Genomic DNA, 18,594 nt, shown 5'->3' with positions numbered 1-18,594 from the left:
CAAAAGGCCATTTATGAAATTGCTATATGGCGTTCACTCACACATTAATCAATAGAGGGTATATTAATTAATATTTATTGCACAGCATTAAATGATATAGGGGCTGCGAAATGAATTGCTTAGAAATATAACAGAGTAACAGTCATGTTCCCGAAAATAATATTATTATAAGCGAGCCTACGTCTACAACCGAGAGGAAGATTCACCCAATGCGAAAACTTGATTTAACATCGTGTTCATGTTTTAATTATACACCAAATATACACGTGTGTATATTCAAAATTATATACACACACACACATATATATATATATATATATATATATATATATAATATTAGCCGACTCGACAGATGTTATCCTGTGGAAACATTAAACCAAAAGTTATAAATCGTTGGGTCATTGTATGGTCAGGACTAAAAATAAAGAAGAAAATCTATTTATATTAGTAAGAAGAAGATACTTCTTATATAAACAGAGGTTTTTGAGGTAACGGAGCGCCCGATTTGAATGATTCAAAAAACATTTTAATGGTATTGACAAAATGAAACATTGATTAAAATGATATTCGGTGGTCTAAAATGATCATTAGACATATGCAACAATTTTTGTTCACTTTTCTATAGGTTCCGTACCAATGTTTATCCCTTTAATGCGACGCGGCGCCCACGCGCTTTGATAATACGTTTCTACGCAACTAACGTACCGCGATTAGTTTTGAAAAAAAAGTTCAAAATTTTTAAAATATTTCAAAGAATTAAAAAAATCATTGTTTTTCAAAAATTTCATTTTTTACACTGTTCTAAAAGATAATTGAATCTTTTTTAAAACGTTCAGGCATGATGCCATGCACCACTAGTTTTTAAGTAAGATTCAACAGTTTTTGATGGAACCTCTAAAATAGCTAACATACGATTGGGATAAAAAGGACCACAAAGATAGAAACAATTAGTAAATTAAAATACAAAAAAATTAAATTAAAATTCAATTAAAAATTAAATATTTTATAAAAATTTTATTTACTTATATATTTAAAGTTGCATATCTCTCGTACCGAAACAATATTGGAATATATATTTCAATAACACATGAATCCATCAAAATCACGTTTCCAAAACTATATTTCATCTGAACCACGACATTTCCGAACAATTTTATCAACTTACAACATTGTACGTAGGAATCTGTATTTGAACTTTCGCAATACATAACAGTAAATCAACTTTTTCCATGTAAACAACAAACTAACTCAAAACTGGGAACCGAATACTCAGCCACAGATATGGGTAAAGAGACCAAGGGACTATTGTGCAATTCCCGGAAAATCAACATGGTTATAATTTATAATTTATTGAGAATAAATACTAACATTAGAGGAGGCTGGGTACGGTTGTGCCAGGGCACAATCATAACAGCTAAGCTGAACTGATTTTGAAATAGGGACCAAAGAGGGAAAAGATGAAGTATGTTTGTTCGAACAAGTTTCCATTATTGTATAGAGTCAACGCTCTACATTAACATGATTTGTAAACATAAACATTGCTTTTAGAGAGTCAAACATAAGTTTAGATATTTTAATTCATTTAATTTTTTTTTAATTCCCGGAAAATCAACATGGTTATAATTTATAATTATCCATTGAGAATAAATACTAACATTAGGGGAGATTGGGTACGGTTGTGTCAGGGCACAGTCATCATAACAGCTAAGCTGTACTGATTTTGAGATAGGGTCCAATGAGGGAAAGATGAAGTATGTTTGTTCGAACAAGTTCCCATTATTGTATAGAGTCAACGCTCTACATTAAAATGATTTGTAGACATAAACATTACTTTTAAAGAGTCAAACATAAGTTTAGATATTTTAATTCATTTAATTTATTTTTTTTTAATTCCCGGAAAATCAACATGGTTATAATTTATAATTTATTGAAAATAAATATTATTAATATTAGGGGAGACTGGGTACGGTTGTGCCAAGTCACAGTCATCATAACGGCTAAGCTGTACTGATTTTGAGATAAGGTCCAATGAGGGCAAGATGAAGTATGTTTGTTCGAACAAGTTTACATTATTGTATTGAGTCAGCGCTTCACCATTATACATAATCTATAGACATAAATATTGCTTTTAAAGAGTCAAACATAAGTTTAGATATTTTAATTCATTTAATTTATTTTTTTTAATTCTTCTCATCATAATTGTTAATTGTATACAGATAGATTACTTTGATTAAATTATTTTGCTGTAAGTTGAACATTGGTAGTTATTTACCAGCAATTATTTTTAACTTAAATAATTTAGCACAGTTATGATGTTGATTTGTTTTCAGATGTGTGCGTTGGGTACGGTTGTGACATCTATTTCTTGTCCTTTTTGGGTAAAGATTAAATCGAAAAAAAAGAAGAAAGATTTCACTAAAATTTCTTGTATGAGAAATTATGTTCTCTTATATAATGTTATTTTATTTACTTCCCGAAGGAGAAATAAATATTTTCCATCAAAAAATCCGATTTGCTAATTTTATGTTTCCTCGACGTTTCAAGCTATTCTGAATCGAATGAGACCAATTTTGAAAAAAGTGTGTGTGTATGTGTGTAAACAGATTTTCTGCCGTAAATCAACGTTTTCTCAAAAACGGCTGGACCGATTTCAAAAATTTAAAAACCATTTGATGTATCTCGATGAGGACTATCGTTTCGTGCGACGATCGGCCGAGCCGTTTCTTTGAAAAAAGTGTTAAACTTTTCGTCTACATTTAAGCTCATACTACCGAATCGATTTTAAAAAATCAAAAACTGTTCGAAAGATATTGGTTGGGAATGATACTGATTAGTTTTAGGTGAAAATCAACCGAGCCGTTTTCTTGTAATTAACCGTTGAAAAAAAATTAAGTCGATTTTTATGGATTTTTTTGGCGATATATATCATGGTTTTATAGAACTTACTGAAATATTACGGCCTTGCGACAAGTAGTTTAATTTTAAAAAATCATCAAAGTTTGAGAAAATTGGTGGTCTACTATTGTCAATTCATTTGTCATATGTAATCTAATTATATTATCTTTAAATTTACTAGATGTCGACTAAAGACAGTAGTAAATTATATAGTGAAAAAAAAGTTCATTTATAAGCTTTGTTTTGAATAAATTATTCATTAATTTTCTTTTAATATTAAGGCAATTTTATAATGTCAATGAATTTCTCTTTTCGTGTTTAACTATTTTCCCATATTATCATAAAAAGGTATATTGATTTAGTTTCGTTACAAAAATTACATAGACTATTTATTTTACCTTTTTCGTGCTAAACAAATATAATTTGAAATCAATTTTCTCTCCATGTCCAGTTAGAAAATGTTTACTCTTATTTCATATGTATTATTTAATATCATGGATATTTATTTTCTCTACGCATAATTTTGTGTACAAAGAATACTAGAGTCGTTTTTTGGCTATTTGGTATTTATCAGAGATTAGTATCATAAATTATTTACTGTCTGTCATCTTTTATAAGACATTTGACCTTATATTTTTCGATTTTTACCAGAAATATGGGATAAAACTTCTACTAATTTTAGTTAGACTACTAATTATCTTAATGGATAGCTTTTAAATTCATTTTTTCAAAAATATGTTGCAACGTAGTTCTGAATCAAAAAGTAGTATGGCAGAACCATCTATATAAAAAAATGTGTTAGTTTAAAATTATATGAGATTCAATCAAAAAATAAGCCGTAAAAATGCAGGCTAATGATTTTTTCATATTATTAAATTAAATTTACCCTTAAAATGCGACCTTTCCCTCGTTAACCCAATTTTCAGGCGAAAAATATCGATGGCGGCGGTACATGTCACATGACGTGTACGCCAAATAAAGGGAGTTTTAGGTAAACATATAAATATGTAAAATGTTAGAAATATCGAATCTTTTGAAGCATAATAATGCAAGGCTTGTTTGCAGAACACAAATATTGTACCAACATGTCTTCGAAAATATTATGTGACTACTTACGATAACGTAAATATAGATTTCGATTTCCATATCTGCTCCCATGCACGTGCCAAAGGGAAAAGGACAGATTTTTATAAAATACTCATATTCTACAAGTGCCCACTTTGTATAATTATTTTTCTTTGTTTCTTATTAACTTCTCATAGGGTAACTCATAGTAATTGCAAAAGAAATCATACATATCTTAAACTTCCCGTAGTGAAAGTTATAGTCATGGGCCAAAAATCGAAAGTGAATTTTTTTGCATATCTTCACGTTTTGAAGTCTACAATTAGCTGGGAGATTTGTTTGGTTTCAACAATATAACTGCTCAAAGTAGAATTGAACCTTTGTGCCCCGCCTCTATTTGTGAATGTCATGTATAAAACAAACTTAAGGTAAAATTAAAATAAAGTTCTGAGAAAGTATTAAGCATAATTTGAACCATTCAAAATTAGCATTGTTTTCGACTAGTCTAATATTTAACGATAATAACTTTCAGTAACTACAATTTTCCACATGTAATTTATTGCCGAGACATATGCGTACATTTACCTGACGGATAGTGTAATATTATATGATTATCAAATTGATTTATTCGAAAATTTAATTTATTAATTAAAGTATGATACAAATAGCTATACGTGACATGTTATTAATACGAATAGTTTATTAATGTTTATTTTGTGAAATATTTCGTGTAATTATTATGTTTCAGCATCGTGTTTTATAATTGGATATCATAATTTTAATCACGTCAAAGGCTCGCTTTTTGCATCGCAATGGAATTATTTTTATTAGAATATAAACAACGAATTATTTACATAGTTCTTTGTGTCGGATTAAATATTTTTCTATCAAATAAATTCGCATGTAAAAAATGCAAGGGCGTGAAATATATCAAAATTAAAATTTTTGTGTCTCACTGGTATAATGATAATTAATTTTGGTACGTAAATTTTAAGGGAATTAAATAGTAGCAATAGTAGCAATAGTAGTAGCTACTAGATTAATATATGTAAGATTGTGGTCGATGTAACCTGGAATATATGATCGATTTTATATATTGTAATATTTGTACTTACTATGAAAATCTTTATTAATAATACCTGATAATTTGATTTCGATATATCTAATGATCATTTTTTACTGGAGCTTTTTTCCATTAATTTAATCAGTTGTTTATCTCGTCAATAAAAATAAAATGTTTTTTGAATCATTCAAATTGAAGGCTACATTCTCCTAATAATAAAATAGCCATTTTTTGCTCATTTTGCCCCGTAACTTTGAAACAGTTGGACCTGTCTGTTTTTAGGGTGTTGCTTGATTGAATTGAATTTTGCTTTTCGAAGGACCGATTGATAATACTTTGATTTTGTAACTAGTAATATTTATTTTACTTTAATTACGTAAATTACATTGTATTTATAATAATTTCAATATGTTTTTATTACGTGATGAATGATTTGAGTTTAATTTTATCATAAATTGATTGATGATTTTTTGTTTTCATTTCAATATACCCGCATGCTTAGATTGGCGCGAACACTGTCCTTGCCAAAACCTAATCAGCACATCTCCTTATCAATAGGAATCGATTGTTTTTTAAACTATTCAAATCGGTTGATCAGTGCGTCCGAAAACGTGGACGAAAAAATACGGAATTACAAAACACACACTCACACATCCATTTTTTCTGAGGTATGCCAAAATGTTCAGAAACTTCTGAAACGTGAAGATATGCAAAAATTTTCATTTTCGATTTTTGGCCCATTATTATAACTTACCTTACGGGAAGTTAATAAATAAATAAAACATAATATTTATATATTGTTGCACTAACACGCAACTAACTTCATATGAGTTTTTTCTTTCACTTTGATATATTATGCAATATCGTGCAATAAGAAGAAACTTCCTACAAGTGCTTCTGTGTCAACAGTCTTCGAAATTAGAATAAATCGCGTAGAAAACTCTTTTGTTCAATTCCAAGTCGTATATTTATATCACGAGAATCACGTAGTTTTTCTCTGAAATAAGATATTTACACTTATTCGTAAAAATATACACTGAGATACTTTTATATACCAAGAAATCCTAAGGGAGTACCATGTATTTGAAACATGGAATATATGCAATTAATAAAACTAATATAATTATTATTAATGCGTATTTATTAGATCTACGTTATTTTAACTGTATATATTTTAAATTATCAAAATTTTACTAATTAATGACATTTTGCAAAATGACATTTGACAAAAACAAATCAGGAACAAGTAAACATCATCCGGTGCATTTTGAAACAATATTTTTCTAAATTTTCCGTCTAAATTTGTATTGTGTTCCAATTTCCAAAATTCCTGGTAACCACGTCAAAATTTTTAGTGATTCGAGTAGAAATACGGGAAATTCCTAATCATGGTATGTATTTATTGCATATTGACCTAAAATTTCGGAATTTGAATAGCACAATTGCGGGTTATTCAAATATTTATAACACCATGATTAACAATTCGGCAATAATTTTAAATGTGCATCCGCATGCAGTGTTGTAAAAATAATAATTATTATTTAAAATTGCGTTTGTCACATTTTAATCCTATAAATGGCCCGGAATGGCCTATTTTTGCACGTTAGTTATATTTTATTGTTAAATCGATAGTTTTTGGCGAACAACAATATGCAAAAAAAAAATTATTTGCTTAAAAATTTGAAGAAATTCATAAAATTTTTAGTTTGGTTCTAAAATCTAACTAGATGTGGCAAATGCAAATATTGGACTTAATAAATAAGAAATCGGTATTAATCCATGAGTGACTTATTAGTGACCTGCCTTTGCGAAAAACTGATCAGCACGTCTCCTTATTAATAGGAATTGAATGTTTTTTGGATAATTAAAATCGGTTGAATCGAGTTCCCGAAATCGTCGCACACACACACACTTTTTTCTAATTCTAAGGTATGCCAAAATTTTCAGAAACTTTTGAAACGTAAAAATATATAAAAAATTCCATTTTCGATTTTTTTACGATTACTATAACTTACTATAATTTTTGTTCATTTTTTCAAATATAGGAACCCTCTTCTTATTCTGCTAACTTTTAGCAAAATTTCACTTATGTCTAGTTTTTAATTCATTCAATCATTCAGTTAAATTCAAATAAACAAATTTACAAATCGTAAATCTAAAAAACCATTATTAAAAATAATTTAATTTTTATTTATCGATAAAGTATCCTAAAAGTTTAGTCAACTAAGTTTCGATTTTCTGGAAGTTCTTGCTACTTATTTTAAGGCAAGATACCACTCACCCCTAGTTTTTAAATCAATCATTTAACTAATAGTCCAATTAATAAAGTCATATTCATTATTAAACAGTTCCAATCGATTATCTTAATTACCGAACACCATCGAATCATTTCATCATTGATGATTATTATAATGATATTTTAATTGCCTCGGTTAATTATGGTTAACCGTTGTTCCTAATAATACGTTTTAATGAGGGTAATGATATTTGGAAAGGGTTACACAATGCGAAACCACCAAAAGATCAAAAGTGGCATCAATGATGATTGCCAACGTCATGTTTCGGGGTTGGAGATGGAAATTCACTAAAATGTTGTCAGTCGATAGAATATTTTAGGGGTAAATTGGTGGTAACTGACACAAATGAAAAACAATTTCATGGAGTTCTTTGAGGGAGAGCGGGGCACAAAGGTCCAATTTAACTTTGAGCAATTCTATTATGAAAACCAAAACAATTATAACACAACAAATAACACATATCAAACAACTATCTGTCTATGTTCAGTAAAACACACATAGATATGTGTTTTTTTGCAGTTTTTCAAAATTGTATTTCAATTTTAACAGCGCATTTAAAACAAATTTTGATCCATTTTTATTTGTCTTTACTCAGTTTCATAATAGTTCTTATTTCTTTTATCAGAGGGAATGTATAACAGTGCACGTTGGCCAGGCGGGCGTCCAAATTGGCAACTCGACTTGGGAGTTGTATTGCTTGGAACATGGTATCGAACGTGATGGATCAATGTCACAAGCAACGATGGAGAAATGTTCGGACAACTGTTTTACTACTTTTTTTAGCGAATGCGGAAACGGAAGAATTGTGCCCAGAAGTGTAATGGTCGACTTAGAACCCACCGTTGTAGGTAATTAGAAAGAAACTAGTGGTGCATGACATCGTTCCTTCAAGCAAATTGCTTACCTTCTAAACTGAAAATATTAGATTTTTGAGAATTTTTAAATTTTTGAAAAAAAAAATTACTAAAAAATTTAAATTCAATAGAAATGTAAACTAAATTTTTACTTATTAAAATCTCTATAAAATATTTGATAATTTGATGAGCATAATCTGATATTAGATATAAAATAGCATCAAAATCATTCAAATACCAGGGTGGGAGTAAGACTCTTTGTACTTATTATTAAAATCTCTAAAACATATCTGATAATTTGATAAGCATATGTCTGATGATCAGTTTTGACCACCAAATGGCATTTTTTGACTTCTTTTATTAGATCTCCGAAACCAATGGACCTGCCTTCCCAAAAAAAAAAATTACGATTTATTTCTTCAAGACAAAATGTTTTTCGAATCATTCAAATCGGACGCTAAGTTCTTTTAAAAACAGAAATACCATTTTTTGCCATTTTAGCCTCGTGTCTTCAAAACTGCTGGACTTGCCTTTGCCAAAAACTAAGTAAGCTTTCTCAATCATTACGAATCGATTGTTTTTTAACTTCCCATAGGGTAAGTTATTGTAACCGTTCAAAAATCGAAATTGAAAATGTTGACATTTCTTTACGTTTTGAAGGTTTCTGAAGATTTTGGCATACTTCAGAAAAAATGGATGTGTGTGTATGGATACAATATTTCATCCACGTTTTCGGGCGCACAAATTAACCAATTTGAATGGTTCAAAAAACATTCGATTCCTATTGATAGGGAAATGTACTGATTAGTTTTTGGGAAAGCAGGTCCATCCGTTTCAGAGATACGGAGCGAAATAGAATAGCGAGATAAAATCGAATTTGAGAGAATGGAGCATCCGATTTGGATGATCTAAAGAACATTCAATTTGTAATGACGGGGAGAAGTGGTGATTAGATTTTGGCAAAGGCAGGTCCAACCGTTTTGGAGATACCGAGTTAAATGTGCAAAAAATTGAAGTTTTTGAGAGTACTAAGCATCCAATTTGAATTATTCCAACAACTTTCTATTTGTTTTGACAAAATAATTGCTTTTGGAAAAAAAAAATTTCATTTTTTTCCATTTTTTTATTTTTTTTGTGTCGAAAATAATTCAGATTTTAATTTAAATTTAGTCTAAGTGACAACGATTTTCACTTAGAAATATAGATAGCAATAGGTTTCCAAGTGAAAATAGCCCTTGCTCGGCATTTCTGCACCAATAAAAAGTCAGCTCTATTAGATTAATTCTAATAACAAAAATCATCAAATATGGATGAATTAACCATTGGGTTACCATCTAAAAATTCGAAGTAAGGAGAAGTTTCAGCCCAACAGCTCATAGGACGATTGCTGTTAAAAATATTAAAAAAAAAATAGTCTAAAGTTCTAATGCTAGCATATATACTTTAGAAAATTATTTTGAACTTTGTAATTCAATTTATATAACTTTTATAAATATTAGACAATGTAACAGTATTTATAATAATCTATATGAAAACATTTAATATTTCTCAAACATTTCGTTACGGTGCAGAAAGTTCCAGCAATTTGCCTTAAGGCACAATGCCATAAACCACTAGTTTTATTATCTCATAGGATCATGTAACTGTAGTAGTAAACGATGTAGCAAGATTAAAAGATTAATAATACCATAGTCTTCGTGGTTGTTTTTTCCAAGATTATTTTCCCATCTCATTGAATAATCTTTCGTTGAATTGAATTCCATTCACTTGAAATTTATTATTCTCCAGACGAAGTGCGTAGTGGCGAATATCGCAATCTCTACCACCCGGATCAGTTGATAACCGGCAAAGAAGACGCCGCAAACAACTACGCCCGAGGTCACTACTCCATTGGGGGCGACATCATAGACACCGTGATGGATCGAATACGCAAGCTGACCGATCTATGCTCCGGCCTCCAAGGTTTCTTCATCTTCCATTCCTTCGGAGGGGGCACTGGCTCAGGATTCTCTTCCTTGTTAATGCAACGTGTCAGCGACGAGTACGTAAAAAAATGTAAACTCGAATTCGCGGTCTATCCGGCTCCAAAGGTCTGCACAGCAGTTGTTGAACCTTACAATGCGATTTTGACTACGCATCGCACTTTGAGCTACACTGACGTCGAGTTCATGGTGGACAACGAAGCGATTTACGATATTTGTAAGAATAGATTGAATATCGAACGTCCTACGTATGCCAACTTAAATAGATTGATAAGCCAAGTTGTGTCTTCGGTCACCGCGAGTCTGCGGTTTGATGGTGCCTTAAATGTTGACTTAGCAGAATTCCAAACCAATTTAGTACCCTATCCACGTATACATTTTCCTTTAGCTTCGTACTCGCCCTTAGTCTCTGCTGATAAAGCCTACCATGAAGGTATGACTGTTGCCGAAATTACAGCAGAATTATTTGACCCGTCCAACCAGATGGTCAAGTGCGAAACACGCTTAGGTAAATATATGGCATGTTGCATGTTGTACAGAGGTGATGTTGTCCCCAAAGATGTAAACGCAGCAATTGCTCTGATCAAGGAAAAGAAATCCATAAGATTTGTAGACTGGTGTCCTACTGGATTCAAAGTAGGCATAAATTACCAACCACCGACTGCTGTTCCAGGAGGCGATTTAGCTAAAGTGCAAAGGGCGGTCTCGATGTTGTCTAATACCACTGCTATCCAAGATGCGTGGGTTCGTTTGGACCATAAATTCGATTTAATGTATTCCAAAAAAGCTTTCGTGCACTGGTATATTAGTGAGGGCATGGACGAGTCTGAATTTATAGAAGCAAGGGAAGATCTGGCGGCTCTGGAACGTGATTATGAAGAAGTATCAAATGATACATTAGATGAAATGAGTGTAGAGTTAGAGCTTCACAACAGGGCTTCAACATGTGAAGACTTTTAGCCTCATGTGTTGCAACCATCAATTTTGAAATAACATAAAAATTTTTAGTAGTACTTATTTGTCATATACGTGCAGTTTTATTTGAATATTTGATTTTAATAATAAATTTTTGAATGGTTAGTGATTATTGAAACTGATTCGCCGAAAAATATGTTAGTTTTGCTTATTAATAATAATTTTCTTAAATAAAAATATTTGATTAGTAGAACAATCTTTAAATGTATATCTATATTTATAAAACCTATATTAATATTTTATGATTTATATGCGCTTTATTAAGTGTTATTTTATATTTATTAAAAATAGATTTTAATAATCCATGGTATCAAGATATGGTAATGCGATTAAAATTTTCTAACTTAACACTAAAATTAACTAATTATATGTTCTATTTACTCTTTTTTTTCTTTTCGCTCCTATTCAATTGTTTCAGTTTTTAATTTTATTTTTAGTTTCCACGGAATGAAGGCAAAGAGTATAGCCGAACGTATGGATGTAAAATTTTTTGAAAAAATTTCATGTTTTGTATTGATGTTATGCCCGATTACTAGACTTTCTCAATACAAATACTAATACTAATATAGTAATATGTACATATATATATATATATATATATATATTTATATATATATATGTACATATTACTATCATTTTCAAAAAATTGTATTATGATCAAATATGCATGGACATAGTTTGCAGTTCGCGTTAACGCAAAATGGAACAATTAATTTGAACGATTCGAAATATCCATATAAAATTCATGATTTCAAAAAATTGAGCTTTTACAGCAGAGTCATTAATTTAGGTTATATTTTTTTCAATTGCTTTGTTATTTTTCTAATAAAAAAGAATTTATGTTTCATCGCAATCGATAAAATTTGGCCTGATCTTAATGTTGTATTTGGAGAGGACTTTATTCTAATTAAAACTTGCTTTATTTAACTGAATTTAGTTTAGTGTCCATATTGGTATAGGTCTACAAAAATAAGTACTCATAATTAAATAAATCCTCTGTCCAGTCATAGACTACATGTACTACTAATCCTCATATATTTGCCATTTTATAAAGTGTCAAAAGATAAAAAGGGACTGTGACGTCACTTAGTGAACGAGCGTTGCCGACAATCGTGGAACACCCCCAATTGATCAAATATGTAATATCAACTATTGTTCATGCAAATTAGGCATGAAATATTTACTTTTAGATTAAACACGCGACAATATAACATTTAATCAATCAGAAGTCTTCTACGATTGTCGGCAATGCTTGTTCAATAAGTGACGTCACAGTCTTCTTTCTTTTGACACTTATTTTTTGCAGTCCATGCAATTAAAGGTCTATGTCCAACGCATAAAAATACAAGAAGTTGTTCATTGTAATTTGTAATTTAATCAAATTTAGCTAAGTCATCGACCTCAATATATTTGAAATATACCAAATGTCGTACCGGATAAAAATATCCTCAATACAAAATTGCTTTCTTCCTAACGCGTGATTTATCTCGACAATCCTTCTGAAAGCATCGATTTCAATATACACTAGGGCATTATTCATGTAAACGAGTGTCCTTTAAACGGCTTCCTCTTCGGTATAATTTATGTAAAATCTTTCAAATCAAACCCGAAAATAACGCACGCGTACGACACGTGAGTTTGTGAGGAATATATTACAAAACCTCTATTTAAAGACCAAAAATGATCCGATGGAAAACGAAATGAACAGCTGTCCTATATCACTCCGGTGGCGGCAGATGACGCTTTTGCGTTCCGTGCGAGGAAATTTGGCTTGGGCTTCTTCTACATCGAGGGAAAAAACACTAGTGGTTTATATTGACTATTATTTTTATAATTCTTGGACATTTTTCAACATTAAATTGTATACTAGTGGGGTGCATGGCATCGTGCCTTAAGGCAAATTGCTGGAACTTTCCGTACCGTAATCAATAATCTTGGTACGGAACTCAAAAAAAATTACACAAAATTTGTACACATTATGAAAATCTCTACAAAATATCTGATAATTTGATGCGCACAAGTCCAATAAACATTTTTGACTGCCAAATGACATTTTTTAACTTATTTTTATTGTGAGTCCATAACCACTGGACCTGCCTTTTCAAAAATTTAATCAGTTCTTCATCTTGTCAATACAAGTAAAATGTTTTTTAAATAATTAAAATCGGACGCCCCGTTCTCTTAAAAACTGAGTTACCTGCCTCCGCCAAAAACTAATCAGCACTTCTCCTTATTAATACGAATCGAATGTTTCGGACGATCCGTGTTCCCGAAATCGTCGACGAAAATTTGTATCCGCACACACACACACATCTATTTTTTCTAAGGTATGCCAAAATGCTCAGAAACCTTTAAAATGTAAAGATATATAAAATTTTTTCTTTTTGATTTTTTTGCGTTTACTATAACTTGTCCTACCGGGAAGTTAAAATGATGATTTTATAAAATGTTAATTATTGATTATTAGAAAAAAATTTATTCAGTATAGGGTGAGGCACAAAGGTCCCATTTGACTTTCAGCAATTATATTTAGAAATTTCAATTATACACATACCAAACAATAGTCAAACTATCTGACTAGGTTCAGTAAACATCCCAGCTAATTCATCATTGTACAAATGTGTTTTTTTTAATTTGTCACCTAATCTTTTATACCCCATAGGGTAAAATAGGACGGCCAGGGGAACAAAAAAGTCCAATATCTTATTTTTAATTTCACGAAATAATAGTTATTCGTTATTCAATCAATGCAAAATATAAATTTTATGGGTACTTTTTCACAGAGATAACACTTGATCTGGCATGTTGTCAGAATAAATCATCAGCTGAGTTGTAATACCTATTTATTTAACTTAATCTCTAGCAAAATTGCTTTCTAAGCTTTATTTGCATTTATATTTACTATTTTTTATTGTTTACACCATTGTTAGTGCATACATGTTAGCTTTTATAAAGGTTACTAAAGAATATTAAAACTGGCTTGAAAGTAACTATAATTCTTATACGTTTCCCTCTACGTTCAAATATAGTAGTTAAAAAATTCTTAACTCTTCTTGTTTTTGAGATATTGGTGGATGGTCTTTTTACCTGCTTTGGTTTTCTTTACAATTTCAATACAATAATCCAAGAAATAAATGTAAAGTATCTTATTCAGCTATGATTATTTTCATAATTTTTACACCTGTCCTGAAGAACAGTAAAATAGTAGGATTTTAAAAAAATCACTCCAAAAACACAAAATCTTCTGACCTTTGTTACATACATTTGTTTTCTAATATTTCTTTGGTAGTATTATGACATAGTTCTCTGGCGAGTGAGTCTGGGTGATCCTCAAGGCAGCTTTTGTATTTGTTTGAATGTGTTTATACTTCTTGGTTGATTGTGTTCATGTCTGAATGTTTATGTAATAACCAGTTCGGTACATACTTAGGGTATCTTTTAGTAATCGACATCTTTGAATTTTGTATCACCTTTGATATGGAATTATTATTCTTTTGCCCCGATTTAAAAATAAAATCATCACCCATTCAGTATACATCAACCACCATCCTTACAATGGAATACTTTCAAACCCCAGCAACCGCTTGGTAAGATTCAAAGTCTGCATAATAAATTATTTATTACCATCTATTATTCGTGTGAAAGAAGCCGATAACGTTGGTTCCTTCTGGCGATCACGACCATATATATCTGTCTAAATACATCAGAATGTCGTCCCTTCGTAATATTGTTCATACACACGACAGGACGATGTGCGTGAGCGATAAGAAACTCACGACTTGTTTTTAGTCATTTTGTTACGTACGATTCCCTATGGAATTAATGATTTCGACGGCTCAACAATGCATATGTTATGCCATGTGACGGAATGCAGATTGTAATGGATAGTTTTTGATGGTAATTGATAGAATTGTGAGGAAAAAGTTGTAATTTTACTTAATTATCTATTTTTTCAGACGGTTTTACAAAGATGTTCAGTTGAAGCACATTCTTAAGAGTCTATTCTGGTCTGGAGGTATAAATTTTAAGTCATTTTTAAGTCAATGTGAATCATCGATAATGATAGCTCATAGTTGATATCAGCTTCGCAAGAGTAGAGAAAAAAAATTAAAAAAGGTAATAATTTTTAAAATTAGCAGTGGTTGAAGTGGAGATCTCAAAAAGTGGGCACCTGGCAATACCCATGATTTGAGCCTTCCAAATAATCCTAAAAAAAAATAGATTTAAATATTATTAATCTGAACATATTTTTGCACCATTTTTTATATTCTCCATTTTTGAAAAAAATAATAAAAATCGGAATTTGGGTATGAGCACAGTGCACACTTAAAAGAATAGATATAGAGAAGATTCTGTAGAAACTTCAAGTAAATCGGTTCAGTAAAAGTTGGGAAATCATGGGTATCGTATCGAAAAAGTAAGTTACAAAAAAAAACTATTCTCCTAAAATGATTTTAATTTTATAAAATTCTATTGTATAAATAATTTTCAACAGTTAAACTTTGAAAATAAGTCAGAAAAACGATCATTTATTTAAAAATTCTAGAACAGAATACTCCCCAATTATGCAATATATAATTTGTAAGCAATTTTCTTTCAGAACTCGATTTTTGAGAAAAAATTGTTTTTTTATGCTTCAAAGTATTTTGGAAATTTAGATTTTTTTCTCAAAGCAATGGCAATACGTTAGCTATATAAATGTAAACAAAATTTATACTTATCATTAAAATCTCTATAAAATATATAATAGTTTGATGTTCATATGTCTAATGATCATTATTGACCATTTTTTATTGGATCTCCGAAACCGCTGGACCTGCCTTCCCAAAAATTTAATAAGGTCTGCATTACGTCAATACAAATAAATTATTCTTTGAATTATTAAAAGCGGTCGTTTTGTTCTTTCAAAAACTGAGTTACCATTTTTGGCACTTTTTGCCCCGTATCTCCGAAACGGCTAGACCTGCCTTTGTCAAAAACTAATCAGCACGTCTCCTTATGAATACGAAATCGTCGACGAAATTTTGTATCCGCACACACACACACATACATCAATATTTTCTAAGGTATGCCAAAATGATTAGAAACCTTCGAAATGTAAAAATATATAAAAATTATCATTTTCGCGAGGGAAGTTAAAAAAGACAACAGTCAAATTTTATATACCGTTATATATATATATATATATATATATATATATGTATATATATATATATATATATATATATATATATATATATATATATATATATCCAATACTTGTGAAAGCTTTTTACTACAATTTGCTTTATAAGTCCGTTTGATTGCATCTCAATAAATCGAAAACTTTCAGAAACGAAAACGAGAATAAAAAAAGATCTTAGGTATATATGGAAATCGAATAATAAAAGGCTGACCTATATATCGTTCAATTCGACGATATATATATATATATATATAATATATATATATATATATATATATATGTATGTATGTATGTATATATATATATATATATATGAACGAAAAAAATATAACAGAAGAGCTTTGGAAAAGAACAAAAGCTCAATTGACAGCTTACAAATTTCTTTCAAATGAAGTTAAATCAGCGATTATGCGAATTTTATCGTTTCTCTTTCAGAGCTTTTTTATTGACATTTAATTAATCGTTCGAGTAAATTGAATTTTTAAGAACGAGATTTTTCAAAGCACGTAGGAAATGAATTATATATATATATATATATATATATATATATTCACTTACATATAATGTATATACATACATGGTATTCCAGAATTCAACGTCAAGTCGAAACAAGATAATAATGTTGATGATAATTATGATGAAAGAAATTGTATCTTACTTAGTTTGGAAATTATGAGCTTCTAAGTGCAACCTAGAGCTTTGGTAAAAATGTTGACATTTTTTGATTATTGTGATTAATTTTTATTAATTTTCTTTATTTAAGCTCTAGATTCGTAATCGTAAATAACATTTCTAGGACCACAGTCAAAAATAATGACGCAATTGTCTTAAATTTTTAAGAATTAAAACATATTGTTCAACTGTGAATTTGAAATTTTCAAAATTGATCAAATTTGAATAGGGGTTGTAATATCTGTTTTGCCTAAAAAATATTTTCCATTTCAATAACTTGAAAGATTTATAGAAGCTACGAATAATATAGAAATTATTTCAATAAACTTATGTTTTATACACGGCGCAAATGCTGCATTTGTTTTATTATTTTCATTATAATTATTTACAGGGGACAGGGTAAAATATTCTCCTGATTCAGGCAGTTTTCATTAAATCAACATTTGTACTACGATGTAACTTTAAAATGTTTATTTATCTATGCCGATTTCCTTGTTGATATCGGTACGCATACAACGACAAATCTCTATTCACATAGACGACGACTACTCACAATCGACCCGTATAGAAATGATATCATCGAGAGCGAATGACGAATCATTGGCACTCGACTCTTATCTTATTTTATCTGCCGTAACGCACTTCTGTTGCATTTGTACGGATTTACACCCTAGTCGCGCCTAAAGAAGTTTTACTTCAAAAAATAAAAATCCAAAAATAACAGAATTTTTGTAAGTACATTCCGCAGGTTGTACAAGACAAAACTATTTTTATTTACAAACAAAATTATTTTAATAAATTAAAGTTAGTATGCCAGCATGTTTAAAAAATGTTGCTAATTGAGTTTGATTTATTAAAATTAATTTAATAAATTTATGAATAAATAAATATTTATTCAATTTAATCAATGAATTATTTCATTACAAAAATTGCACTATATTTTTATTTATGGCAGTATGTGCCTAAATTGAATTTTGGATAAATAATCCTCATAATTTTGTGTATTTAAATTAAATGTTTATAACGACGTTTAAATACGTTTCACATCCGAAACTTCGTAATGGACATTTGCTGGTCAACGTTAATATTCGACACTAAACTTGAGTTTGCATAGTTTCTCTAATATCCCAGCAAATCTAGGAATTCAGTTTGAGGAATATACGATTCGATGTTTGCATGTTATGATTTCATAAACCTCAATTCTAATCAATTGCAAATATTCGTGAAATTGCTTTAATCTACTTCAATACTATGTTAAATAAATCCAATCAGAATTTAAATGGACTCGACATGCAAGTTTGTGTCGCGATCTAGTTTCATAGGAAAGTTATTTATCGAATTAATTATTTGTTTTCGAAATAATCATACTAATTTAGAACATATGATATAGTTTTGAATTTTCTTATTGGATATTTATAGATACATCTGCTAAAATTTGTAATTATGGAACATAAAATATTTTTCTTCACATCTATATTAAATGAATGACCATGGTAAACGACATTGTTCTTGTAGATAATTTGAAGAAAATGATTTTAGATTGTAAAAAATATATCTCAATTATACAAAAATTTAAGAAAGATTTATAAAAAAGTAAATTATCATT

At 29.8% G+C, this 18,594-nt stretch overlaps 2 protein-coding genes across 2 annotated transcripts in view; both read left to right on the top strand.

Annotated features, from left to right (window-relative positions):
* The first annotated feature begins 2,558 nt into the window (after positions 1 to 2,558).
* LOC113380116 (tubulin alpha-8 chain-like) lies at positions 2,559 to 11,116 on the top strand. Its single transcript, XM_026619582.1, has 3 exons — positions 2,559 to 2,579; positions 7,946 to 8,168; positions 9,963 to 11,116. Exons 1-3 carry the CDS (start codon positions 2,559 to 2,561, stop codon positions 11,114 to 11,116), a joined length of 1,398 nt encoding a protein of 465 aa, XP_026475367.1.
* Positions 11,117 to 18,560: 7,444 nt separating this feature from the next.
* The window catches only part of LOC113380103 (tubulin alpha-8 chain-like), a gene marked incomplete at its 5' end in the record, with an annotated part of 5,268 nt that continues 5,234 nt past the window's right edge, over positions 18,561 to 18,594 (top strand). The window contains one exon of the mRNA XM_026619579.1: positions 18,561 to 18,581. Within this exon, the coding sequence (XP_026475364.1) occupies positions 18,561 to 18,581 (21 nt within the window). The remainder of the gene's footprint in view (positions 18,582 to 18,594) is intronic.

The sequence above is a fragment of the Ctenocephalides felis genome, unplaced genomic scaffold, assembly GCF_003426905.1.
Source record: "Ctenocephalides felis isolate EL2017-DRISC unplaced genomic scaffold, ASM342690v1 CF-g0.4_SCAFFOLD_00845, whole genome shotgun sequence".
Taxonomy (NCBI): Eukaryota; Metazoa; Arthropoda; class Insecta; order Siphonaptera; family Pulicidae; genus Ctenocephalides; species Ctenocephalides felis.
This window is presented reverse-complemented; position numbering and strand designations above follow the sequence as displayed.